This window comes from Panthera tigris, chromosome B3, assembly GCF_018350195.1.
Source record: "Panthera tigris isolate Pti1 chromosome B3, P.tigris_Pti1_mat1.1, whole genome shotgun sequence".
Lineage (NCBI taxonomy): Eukaryota > Metazoa > Chordata > Mammalia > Carnivora > Felidae > Panthera > Panthera tigris.
Genome location: NC_056665.1, coordinates 36,550,048 through 36,563,454, shown reverse-complemented (window position 1 = coordinate 36,563,454; position 13,407 = coordinate 36,550,048). Strand labels below are relative to the sequence as shown.

The following is a 13,407-nucleotide window of genomic DNA, read 5'->3' as shown; positions in this document are numbered from 1 at the left end:
AAAGCGAGCATGCGCACCGGGGCGGGGCAGAACGTTGTGGCCCAGTCTCCTGCGCGCTGCTCCAGGAAGGGGCGGGCCTCGGCCACTCGCGCTCCCCTCCCCCAAGCCCTCGCTGCGCCTGCGCGCTGGGGACAACCGTTGCAGGGCGCCCACGGCCCTGAGGAGGGACTGTCGCGGCTGACACCCTCTCTTTTCGGCCCTGAGGTACCCGGCCTGGTGGCCCAGGACGTTCCCGTCGCATGGCGGAGTGCTGCGGACGGTGCCCATGAAGTCCTTAGTCCTAGTTGTGCTGTTGCTATGGCTTTCATCCGTGCCTGCCTTTCCGAGTGAGTGACCGACCTGCGGCGGCAGCGACCCAGGGGACAGTCCTGGGGGAAGCTCCCTGCTCCGGGGTCCGCCGGAGACCCGGTCCTGCACTCTTCCCACACCTCACTGCCCGGGGTCCTGGCCTCCGTTGTGGAGGTGTATCCCTCTCCTACTCGCGCCTTCCTCCGCCGCGACCTCCGCGCCGCCGGTAGCGATGCAGCGGGTCCCAGGCGTCACCCGGGATGCGCTGGGCTGGCGGGTGTGACCTCCTCGCCCTTGGCGGACACATTCCTTGACATTAACCTCGTTCCCCTTGGCCAGAGTCGCTGCGTGTGAGAGAAAGCAGGGGTCTGCAAACTGCTGCCCGTGGGGCCAAGGGGCCCTGTTTTTGTAAGGTTGGCTGGCCAAGAATGGCTTTTACGTTTTTAAAGGTGAATATGAGATATACTCTCTCCTGACTTGTGGAGAACTATGAAATTCCAGTGGCATTGTTGATAAATAAAGTTTTATTGGAACACAGCCATGCGCATTCCTTTATTAATTGGCCATGGCTGCTTTACCGCATTAACAGCAGAGTTAAGTAGTTGCCACAGAGACGGGATGGCGTGCAAAGCCTAAAATGTTTACTTCGGGCCCTTTACAGAAAAAGTTTGACCCCTGTGGTGAAACACGGAGAGCAGGTGGATTGTGGTGGCTGTCTAGGACACTCTGTGTCCCCCTATGCCCCCCAACAGTGGATCCTCCAGTGCACAGGATTCAAAACCTCCGTTGAGCAGAATTCTAACTTACAACTTGTTCCTGCCCCTCCCCAATAGCTGAAAACTAGTAAGATCAAGATCAGACGTGCTAAGACTACTATGTTGACGAGGACACCTTGAAATATTTAAGTGCATGTCTGATATTCCAGATGTAACTGTGAGGCTCATCCATCTAGTTTAACTGTAGTTCATTGTAACTTTTATTAATGTTGGGGTTGACCTACCCAAGTAAATAAATAAAGTTTAACAGGTAGGTGTGAAAAAAGTACTAAGGAGCATGCCAGTTATGAAGAACTCTATTTCAGAATTGTTAAAAGGTCTTAGTAAAAAATTAGATTTAAGAAGTGAAAATACAACACAACCTAAATCGCGAATACTGGTGAGAAAAGTTCTGGATAAAGTGCCGTATACCAAAGTCATCCCTTTAAGTACTAGCATTTATGATTGTTAGCTATTTTGAACAAAGATCTTTTGTAAAAATTTTCTTCTTTGCCATAAAGGAACAATATACTGAAGATGATATCTTTTCGTGATGTCTGATGGTCATTATTACTAACATCAGTTATTGTATTTTGGTAGCCATAGATCAGTAAGTCGCAACTGACTGACATGTATGGAGACTTTAATTGAAGTGACGTTAATATTGTCACACACCACACTCTGCGATTGCTGGATCCTTAACTCAGTGCAGTCTCCTGCTTAACTGCATCATTTCATGGCTTGTTCTTTTTTGTATGTGTGCCCTCTTCCCTAAGCTTTCGTAAAGCTCGCAGGAAATGAAAAGAAAAAAGAGTGGTATTGTGTTGAAGATACAGATGACACAAGACATAAGGAAAATATATACAGATCACACAGGATATCTTGGAAAATGTAATTGACTTCCACAGGATTGGATTAAGGGATATGTACAGCAACGTTTACATGGCTACTTTCTCTGTCTCTCTCATTCTCTTTCTCCTGGTAATTTTAATTCTGCTTATTTATTTTTTGGAGTAAGTACACCAAAAGAAACCAGGCTTATCCTTGTGTTTGGTTTAAATCCAATTTGTATTTTTTATTTTATATGGCCGCTATTCCAACATTTGTGGGTGAGAGTCATATAAAAAATGCTGTCATGCCAAAGAAAAGGCACATAGATTTTATAATGAAAAGTACAGTTTTGCCTTTTTTTTCAAGAATACTAAGACAGTTTTGAGGTCATCTTACACAAATATCATAGGTATTTTATTAAGTAATTACATTTTTTTGAAAACCTCAGTACTTCTTTTAACTGTCCATACCTTTCTAATGTGCCCAACCCAAGTTTAGCTACTACCACTTTAATCCAAGTTCAGTTTGACACGAGTGAGGCTTGGATTCTTCCACATGCATACACCTCCTGATGGTGCATGCATCACCTTTGTACCATATACTTAAATTTGTGTACACTCAATTAATTTTCTTGTATCTGATTTTTCCATAGTTTTAGTTTTAAATATTACCACATTTAAAAATCATACCCCTTTAATGTGTTGGTGGTGTATAACTTGCTTTACTTCTTAATGAGAGTTCTGGTTGCTTTAAAAGAAAAATGTAACTTCGAAAGTATCTATAGTTATATATTTAAATATTATTAAAATAAATTATACGATTTGCCTTTTATAATTTTAAGTCACCAAATATTCATAAGCCTGAAGCTACAAACACAAGAATGTGAAATATTAGCTTTTGGGCTCTTTTTCTTTCTTTTTTTTTTTTTAAGTTTATTTATTTTGAGAGAGAGGGTGGTCATGTGTGCTCACACATGTGAGCAGGGGAGGGGGAGAGAGAAAAGAAGAAAGAATCCCAAGCAGTCTCCCAGCTATCAGCGGAGAGCCCCACGCGAGCCTTGATCACATGACCTGAGCCAAAATCAAGAGTCAGACTCCTAACCAATTGAGCCATGCAGGCTCTTTTTTATATCTTACAATTAAATTGTTTTTTTTTCCCCTGGTTATCTCTTTGGATCAATCAGCGAAAGTAGAGTTATTGACATAGGATTGTTTCAAGCTAGGATCAGAAAACCTCTTAACTTGCTTCTCTAGATTGGTGTTTAAAGAAGGCTAAATATATAAGTTTTTTGGCATCTATCTTTGTCCCTAGGAAGGCCTTTGTCCTAATAGACCACAGAAGGCAAAGGAAGTAGTAAAGCAGCAAACAGCAATAATAATTGTTGAAATGTATTGGCAAATAAATTCAAAAGAAAAGCAGATTCCTTTTATTTATTTCAAGTACAATCAAAAGATCAAATTCACTTGGTTCTGGTGCTGCAAGTTCACTTTACACTGTTTCAAGGCCCAAGGCTATGGCTCTGGGAGGGTCTCTCAAACCTATACATGCAATGTTGTAACATACCTCATTAATGTTTATGAGGAGCATGTTATCTAATATGGAATGTCCAGAGGGGAGGCGTAACAGTAGTTGCATTAGGCTGTCCTTCGATGTTTTATCAGAAAAAAAGTCCTGTCTGTCTGTTCTTTTGAGCTGTTTTTTGTGTTGTTTTGGTAGGATCTCATGTGTTTTTAAAGACTTCTTGTTTTCTCTTATTAGCTGGTTGTCCCAAGACCACTTTTTATCTTCCCTTCTTTCAGTGGGATCGACCATCCTTCTGAGGAGACATAGGACATAGTATTAGAGACTAAAGTACCTGGGATACATATCAGACTTACATGATGGGGTGATACTGTTATTTACATCATTTTATTGAACAGAACTAGAAGAGATATATTTCAAAGTCATCAGTTTGTTTTGGTTCCAATTAAAATTTAACATTACTCCTGGGATAACTTTCTGATTTTTAACCTTTTACCTGAATTAAATTTGTATCCCTTTTAAAAAATGTAATTTGGGGTGCCTGGCTGGCTCAGCTGGTAGAATATGTGACTCTTCAAAAAAAAATTTTTTTTAACGTTTATTTATTTTAACAGAGAAAGAGCATGAGCGGGGGAGGGGCAGAGAGAGAGGGAGACAGAATCTGAAGCAGGCTCCAGGCTCTGAGCTGTCAGCACAGAGCCCAATGTGGGGCTCAAACTCACAGACTGCGAGATCATGACCTGAGCCGAGTCAGACACTCAACTGACTGAGCCACCCAGGTGCCCCAAGAATATGTGACTCTTGATGTCAGGGTTGTGAGTTCAAGCCCCATGTTGGGTGTAGGGATTACTTAAAAATGTGTGTGTGTACATAAATATATGACACTTTTTTGGTTATGTGTTGCAGAATAAAGTAACACCCCCCAAATTTATTATTTCTCATGAGTCTATGGGTTGACTGGGCTCAGCAGGACAGTTCTGCCTCATAAGGTGGAGTTGAGGTCAGTCATTCAGCTGTATTCAGCTGGAAGCTCAAGTGGGATGAGAACATCCAACATGGCTTCTTATCTTCCAAGGTCTTTCTCTACATGATTTCTTATCTTCAGTAGCCTAGCCCAAATGTCTTTCTACCACGGCAGCTTGCTTCTAAAAGGGAGTTTTACAGGACCCCAGTATGTAAGTTCTTATCAAGCTTAAGCTGTGTCAGACTCACTAATGTCGCTATAGGCCAAGATAGTCACATTGGGCAAGCCCATATTCATTATGGGAAGACACTAACCAAGAACATAAATACCAAGAAGTGCAAAGCCCAAAGTTACAGTTCTTTTTTCTCCCCCAGCCTTATTGAGGTGTAACCGAGAAAACTAATATATTTAAAGTATACCATGTGATGATTTGATATATGTCTGTACTGTGAAAGGATTCCCACTATTGAGTTAATTAGTGCATCACCTTACATAATTACCTTTTTGTGTATATATCAACCATAGTCCCCATGTTATATATGTTATACATTATCACTTCTTGGCCTTTTGGCTAAGATCAAGTGTATATATGTTATACATTAGATCCTCAGGCCTTACTCATTTTATAACTGCAAGTTTGTACCCTTTTACCAGACTCTCTCTCTATTTCCTCCACCCCCAACCCTAAAGTTATATTTCTTTAACTGAAACACTTAATTCATGGGAACATAATTGTTCATTTTACCTGTCAGCAAAAATTTAAATGTGAATTAACAAATTATGGGAAAACTGCTGGATGAATAACAAGATAGAATGTTTCTCTTTGTGACCATTCTTTGAGTGTACCCCCCTAATGAAGCACAGTTATTAGAACTTTGATTTGAGTTGGAAGTACTTCATCTTTGTGATTTAAGTTCATTTTAATTTGAAGGTGTTGGTGTGTTAGCTGGCAGTTCTTATGTGATGAAATATTTCAGATATTAATTCTTATTTGCAGCACTTCTGTAGAATAAGGGAAGTCTATTTGTGAGCCCACTTAATGACATGGGTGGAAAATAGAAAGAAATTGTTCTCCAAAGTTAAGGACATTACCAGAGTCTGGTCCACCTATACATGATTCCTTGCTTGGGTCTATATTAAGCTTTATATACATGAGTTCCTTATCAATAAAACCATTCTGTTTTTCATTCTTGTGGTAATAAAAATCCTAGTTATATTTGAACCTTTAAAAAAATGGGCATCCATGATTCTTAGTTAAATTTTGAGTGTGATCACCAGTTTCCCTATCGAGGTTACAGGCCATTGGCAAAGTAAAAACATGTGAGTCCTTAAAGCACAAGGACCAGAGGTATTCCATTGAACTTTAACTTCTTTGTCTTTGTATGAAAGTTAAAAAGTTTACTGAGTTTCCCCCAATTATAAGGAACATTTTACTACTACCTTACCAGGTATGTATTCTTATACCAAACCACACATTTAAAAATTAACAGTATTTTTGGGCTTTAAAGCCTTCGTTTTTTAGGGGGACCTCGGTGGCTCAGTCAGTTGAGCTTCCAACTCTTGCGTTTGATTCAGGTCATGATCCCCGGGTCGTAGGATAGAGCCCTGCAGCGGGCTCTGTCCCGAGCATGCCACCTGCTCAAGATTCTCTCTTCCTTTCTCTATCCCCCCACCACTTTTCCTCTCCAACACTACTCCTCTCCCCTTCTGCTCCTCTCCCCCATTCGTATGCTCGCTCTCTCTCTCTCTCTCTCTCTCTCCCTAAAATTAAAAAAAAAAAAAGCCTTTGTTTTTTAAAACATAAGTTGTATATTACATGGTCAGATAGCACCCATCTTATATTGAGAGATACAGATTTTTTTTTTAGAATTCCATCTGACTTAAGGTGTTTTTGAGTGTATTTCTTTGTATAACCTACGTATTACATTATGCATATATAACTTATCACGGTCTATTGGTATCAACATTTTACCAGTTTGAATGAAATGTCAAAACCTTACCTCCCTGGGGCACCTGGGTGGCTCAGTTAAGCATGCGACTTCAGCTCAGGTCTGATCTCACGGTTTGTGGGTTCGAGCTCACATTGGGCTCTGTGCTGACAACTCAGAGCCTGGAGCCTGCTTCAGATTCTGTGTCTCATTCTCTCTTTGCCCCTCCCCCATTTGTGCTCTGTCTCTCAAAAGTAAATAAATGTTAAAAAAATTTTTTTTAAACAAAACCTTACCTCCCTTTATGTCCTTTACCTCTCCCATTTGCAGTATAATTGCCTAATTGCGTTAAATATTTCCTCTACATACACTGAGAACCAGAGTATTGCAAATTTTGCTTCAGCTGTCAAATGTAATTTGGAAAACTCAAGAGAAAGAAACTGTTGCATTTACTCAGGCTTTTACTCATGCTTTTGCTCTTCCTTTTGTTCTTTCTCCCTTCTCAGTGTTCCAATATTCCTTCTTCTATCAGTTTCTTTCTATTGAACAAACCTCGTTTAGCCATTCTTTTAGGGTAGGTCTTTGGACAGCAACTTCTTTCAGTTGTCCTTCATCTGAGAGGTATTGATCATTCTTTCATTCCTGAGGGATATTTTCCCTTGATAGAGAATTCCAAGTTGACAGTTTGGGGTTTGTTTTTTTTTGAACTCTTGACAAATATTGCTGATCTCCATGGTTTCTCATAAGAATTCCAGTTGTCATTCAGATTGTTTTTCCACTATAGATAAGGTGTTATTTCTTTTTTTTTTCTTTGTCTTTAGTTTTCAGAAGTTTGACCATATGTCTTAGCATGGATTTCTTTTGGTTAATTTTGTTTGAAGTTCACTTAGCTTTTTGAATCTATAAGTTCATGTCTTTTGCCAAACTTGGAGTTTTTTCCAGTTATTATTAATATGTCTTTGATTACTTTTTCAGACTCAACCTCTTTCTTCTTGGATGACTTGAATGTTCCAAGACTTAGATGACATGAATGTTAGGCCTTTTCATTACAGTCTCACAAGTCTCTGAGGCTCTGTTCATTTTTTTGTTTCCAGTCCATTTTCTATTTTTCACATTAGGTATTTCCCATTGTTCTGTCTTCCAGTTCACTGATTCTTTCCTCTGTCCCCTCCATTCTGTTGTGAGCCTATCCATGAAGGTTTTTTTCATTTTAGTCTTTGTGTTTTTCAGTTCGAAACTTTCAGTTTGGTTCTTCTTTATATATTCTATTTCTTTGCTGAGACTTTCTATTATTCATTTGTGTCAAGCATGTGCATGATGGCTTGTTGTAGCATTTTTATGATAGCTGCTTTTAAACCCCTGTCAGATGATTCTAACATTTGTGTCATCTTCGTGCTGGCTTCTTTTGCTGCCTTTGCTCATTCAAATGGAGATTTTCTTGGTTCTTGTTGTGACCAGTGTCTTTTGATTAAAACCTGGATATTTTTGGTATTATGTTGTAAGACTCTAGATCTTATTTATATCTTCTGTTACAGATTGACTGAATTAGAGATTTAACTGATTTATAGATTTAAATGAATGTTGCCTTGTTACCACATGGTGAAGATGAAAGTCCCAGCTGCTCCTCAGCCTTCTCTACCAGAAGAAAAGGTATTAATTCATACCTGGTAGCAGCACTTCTATGAGATAAAGGCAGAGAGGTTGGAGCACCTTACTGAAGCCTGCCTGATGAGGGTAAAAGTCTGGGTTCTCCACTCAGCCTTTGCTACTGGCCATAGGGCTATAAAGTTTTCTATGGTGTTTGGCTGGAATAGGATGGTTATTGCCTAAAAGCTTTCTGTCTTGCTAGGCTACCCATCTACTTGTCCTTTGGCTATAGAGAGCAGTCTTCTCTCGGAAAATTTTTTGTCTGCATCCATTGGTGTTTCTCAGTTGCCTGCTTCTCCAGTCTCTAGTCTGAGGTGTGTGTGGCAAAAAGAAAACCCAGGGAACTCACTGCTGTGTCATTCCTTAGGTCTTGAAGTTCCTAGTTAGTCTGTCTTCTCTCTGCCTTTCAGATTACTTGTTTTGTATATGGTATCCAGGGTTTTTAACTCTACTTAGTGGGAAGAATAGAGGAAAAGTGCATGCTATCTTTTTGGAAGTGAAAGTCCAGATACATTGTTTTAAAACATTTTATTTGGGACTTAGTGGAAGAGACCATGTGTTTTACAAATAAGCAAGAATACCTAAGTAGAGCATACATGGGAATTATGTGATAACCTGATTTTATTTTTAATTTTGGTCAAAATATGTTGGAAGTATGTTTGCAATGCTTTTCTTTATATTATTTCCTAGTTTGTGTATAAAGAAAGTACTAGATATTAGAAAGGAGAGAGGAGTCTTAATAGACCATCAGACATCTAAATTTAGATCGAATTTTATCTGACTAGTGATTCATAATACTCTACCTAAATAATTGAGATAGAATGTAAATAAATTCAATATTTTGAGAGTTTGTCTAAAATTCTCCTTTAAGTTTTTATTTTTATAGGCAGTTGACCAGTGCACATTACTTTATTAGCAACATTCCTTTTAACTTACAGGCAGTTTGATGCCAAACCTCAATGTTTTTCTTCTAAGTCTTTAGAGAAATACATATTATTAATTTAAATGTTAGCTTATATATCCATAATTAAGAATGTCAGGAATTATAATCAAGTTAATGTCAAAATAAAATACAATTCATGTTAAACATTATCAGTGAATTATAACACTTAAAATCTATACATAAAACATTTTAATGGAAAAATTCTGTTGGTCATTATGATTTTATAATATTATAACTAATTTTTAAGACACCAGATATTTTGTTTGTAGCACATTTTAAGTGAAATTGCATATTCACATTATATTTATGTTTTTCAGTACATTTCTCAAAAAGTTTAGGTACATTAGCTTAAATGCAGAAATCCAAATTGTGCATAGGTTTGGATATGCCTTATTTACTTTTGAGTTTTGTATTCTGTGATAGCAATACAATCACCACACAAATGAAGCACATAAAAAAAATACTTTTTTAAAAAGTAAAGTTTTTTAAAAGACCTACATTTTACCAATATTCTTCCAGAATTTTAAATTGTAGCATTAAGTAAGAAACTCCCCAAAGAAATATTAAAATTACTTACTTTTATTAGAGCCCGGTATTTTTTTTATCCTTTAAAGTATAAGTTCTCAAATTTGAATTACATGTATATTTTTATTTCTTTTGAGAGAGAGAGAGAGAGAACACAGGAGGGGCAGAGAGAGAGGGAGAAGGAGAGAATCCCAAGCAGACTACACACTGTCAGCACAGAGCCTGACATGAGGCTTGAACCCACAAGGTGAGATCATGACCTGAGCTGAAATCAAGAATCAGATTCCCAACCGACTAAGCCACCCAGGTGCCCGTGAATTACATGTATATTTTTTAAAAATTATATTCCCCCTCCTTTTTTTTTTTTTAACCAAAGGAGGTGGGAGTGGTTTAGTTTTCCTTAAAAAATTTTTTTTAATGTTTATTTATTTTTGAGAGAGAGAGAGCATGAGCAGGGGAGGGACAGAGAGAGAGGGAGACACACATCTGAAGCAGGCTTCAGGCTCTGAGCTGTCAGCACAGAGCCCAATGTAGGTCTCGAACCCATGAACTGTGAGATCGTGACCTGAGCCGAAGTCAGACACTTATCTGACTGAGCCACCTAGGCGCCCCTAGTTTTCCTTTTTTTTTTTTTTTAATTTTTTTAATGTTTATTTACTTTTGAGAGACACAGAGACAGAGCTTGAGTGGGGGAGGGGCAGAGAGAGAGGGAGACACAGAGCCTCTAAGGAGGCTCCAGGCTCTGAGCTGTCAGCACAGAGCCAGATGCAGGGCTCGAACCCACGAACCATGAGATCACGACCTGAGCCAGAGTCGGATGCCCAACCGACTGAGCCACCCAGGCACCCCTAGTTTTCCTTTTTAATTCAGCTTAGAAACTATTGACTCTTTGCCCAAGATTCAGAGTGACATGTTTTTCCTTATTTTTAAAAAAAAAATTTATTTTATGTTATGTTATGTTATGTTATGTTATGTTATGTTATGTTATGTTATGTTATGTTATGTTATGTTATTGTTCTGAAATTAGTTAACATACAGTATAGTCTTGGCTTCAGGAGTAGAACCCTGTGATTCGTCTCTTACATATGCCATGCAGTGCTCATCCCGAAAAGTGCCCTCCTTAATGCCCATTCCCCATTTAATCCACCCCCATTCCCCTATCAACCCTCAGTTCATTCTCTGTATTGAAAAGTCTCTTATGGTTTGCCTCCCTCTCTGTTTTTATCTTATTTTTCCTTCCCTTCCCCTATGTTCATCTGTTAACTTTCTCAAATTCCACATATAAGTGAAATCATATGATACCTGTCTTTCTCTGAGTGACTTATTTCACTTAGCATAATACCTTCCAGTTCCATCCATGTTGTTGCAAATGGCAAGATTTCATTCTTTTTCATAACCAAGTAGTATTCCATTGTATATATACATATACCACATTTTCTTACTGCATTCATCAGTTGATGGACATTTGGGCTCGTTCCATAATTTGGCTATTGTTAATAGGGCTACTATAAATGTTGGGGTGTATGTGCCCCTTCAAATCAGCATTTTTGTATCCTTTGGCTAAATATCTAGTAGTGCAATTGCTGGGTCATAGGGTAGTTCTAGTTTTAATTTTTTGAGGAACCTCTATACTGTTTTCCAGAGTGGCTGTACCAGTTTGCATTCCTACCAACAGTGCAAGAGCATTCCCATTTCTCCACATCCTCACCAACATGTGTTTCCTGTGTTGTTAATTTTAGGCATTCTGAGGTAGTGTCTCATTGTGGTTTTGATTTGTATCTCCCTGATGATGAGTGATGTCGAGCATCTTTTCATGTGTCTGTTTGCCATCTGGATGTCTTCTTTGGAAAAGTGTCTATCATATCCTCCGCCCGTTTCTTCACTGGATTATGTTTTTTGGGTGTTGAGTTTGGTAAGTTCTTTATAGATTTTAGATACTAACTCTTTATCTGATATGTCATTTGCAAATACCTTCTCCCATTCTGTTGGTTGCCTTCAGTTTTGTTGATTCTTTCCTTCACTGTGCAGAAGCTTTTTGTCTTGATGAGGTCCCAATAGTTCAGTTTTGCTTTTATTTCCCTTGCCTCTGGGGACATGTCAAGTAAGTAGTTGCTGTGACCGAGGTCAAGGAGATTGCTGCCTGTTTTCTCCTGTAGGATTTTGATGGTTTCCTGTCTCACATTTAGGTCTCTCATCCATTTTGAATTTATTTTTATGTATGGTGTAAGAAAGTGGTTCAGTTTCATTCTTTTGCATGTTGCTGTCCAGTTTTCGCAGCACCATTTGCTAAAGAGACTGTCTTCTCCATTGGATACTTTTTCCTGCTTTGTCAAAGATTAGTTGGCCATATATTTGTGGGTCCATTTCTGAGTTCTCTGTTCTATACTGTTGAGCTATGTGCCTGTTTTTTGTGCCAATACCATACTGTCTTGGTGATTATACCTTTGTAATATAGGTTAAAGTGTGGGATTGTGATGCCTCCAGCTTTGGTTTTCTTTTTCAACATTACTTTGGCTATTCAGGGTCTTTTGTGGTTGCATACAAATGTTAGGATTGTTTTCTTGAGCTCTGTAAAGAATGCTGGTGCTATTTTGATAGGGATTGCATTGGGTAGATTGCTTTGGGTAATATTGACATTATTAACAATGTTCTTCCAATCCATGAGCTTGGAATGTTTCTCAATTTCTTTGTGTCTTCTTCAGTTTCTTTCATAAGCTTTCTAAGTTTCAGCATACAGATCTTTTACCTCTTTGGTTAGGTTTATTCCTAGGTGTTTTATGCTAGGTTTTTGGTGCAATCGTAAATGGGATCAATTCCTTGATATCTCTTTCTGTTGCTTCATTATTGGTGTATAAAAATGCAACTGATTTCTGTACATTGATTTTATATCCTGTGACTTTGCTGAATTTGCGTATTAGCTCTAGCAGTTTGTTTGTCGAGTCTTTTGGTTTTCCATGTAGAGTATCATGTCTTCTGCAAAAGGTGAAAGTTTGATTTATTTGCCAATTTGGGTGCTTTTATTTCATTTTGTTGTCTGATTGCTGAGGCTAGGACTTCTAATACTATATTAAACAACCGTGGTGAGAGTGGACATCCCTGTCATGTTCCTGATCTCAGGGGTAAAGCTCTCAGTTTTTCCCCATTGATGGTGATATTAGCTGTGAGTCTTTCATAAATGGCTTTTATGATGTTAAAGTATTTTCCTTCTATTCCAACTTTCTTGAGGGTTTTTTTTTTTTTTTTTTTTTTTAAGAAAGGATGCTGTATTTTGTCAAACGTGTTTTCTGTATCTGTTGACAGGATCATATGGTTCTTATCCTTTCTTCTATTAATGTGATGTATCATGATTGATTTGTGAATATTGAACCAGCCCTGCAGCCCAGTAATGAATCCCACTTGATCATGTTGAATAACTCTTTTAAAGTACTGTTGGATTAGATTTGCTAGTATCTTGTTGAGAAGTTTTTACATCCATGTTCATCAGGGATATTAGCCAGTAATTCTTCTTTTTAGAGAGGTCTTTGCCTGGTTTTGGAATCAAGGTAATGCTGGCTTCATAGAATGAGTCTGGAAGCTTCCCTTGCATTTCAATGTTTGGGAATAGTTTGAGCAGAATAGGTATTAACTCTGCTTTAAATGTCTGATAGAATTCCCCTGGGAAGCCATCTGGCCCAGGACTCTTATTTGTTAGATTTTTGATAACTGATTCAATTTCTTTGCTGGTTATGTGTCCATTCAAATTTTCTATTTCTTCCCGTTTGAGTTTTGGTAATGTGTGAGTATCTAGGAATTTGTCCATTTCTTCCAGATTGTCCAGTTGGCATATAATTTGTCATAGTATTCTCTAATAATTGTTTGTATTTCTGTGGTGTTGGTTGTGATCTCTCCTCTTTCATTCATGGTTTTATCTATTTGGTTTCTCTTTTCTTTTTGAGAAGTCTGGCTAGGGGGTTATCAGTTTTGTTTATTCTTTCAGAAAATGAGCTCTTAGATTCATTGATCTCT

General features: G+C 38.4%; 1 protein-coding gene across 1 annotated transcript in view; it reads left to right on the top strand.

Annotated features, from left to right (window-relative positions):
* Nucleotides 1-78: 78 nt before the first annotated feature.
* The window catches only part of SPESP1 (sperm equatorial segment protein 1), a 32,753-nt gene continuing 19,424 nt past the window's right edge, over nt 79-13,407 (top strand). Inside the window, exon 1 of the mRNA XM_007084550.3 lies at nt 79-326. Within this exon, the coding sequence (XP_007084612.2) occupies nt 266-326 (61 nt within the window). The 5' untranslated portion in view covers nt 79-265. The remainder of the gene's footprint in view (nt 327-13,407) is intronic.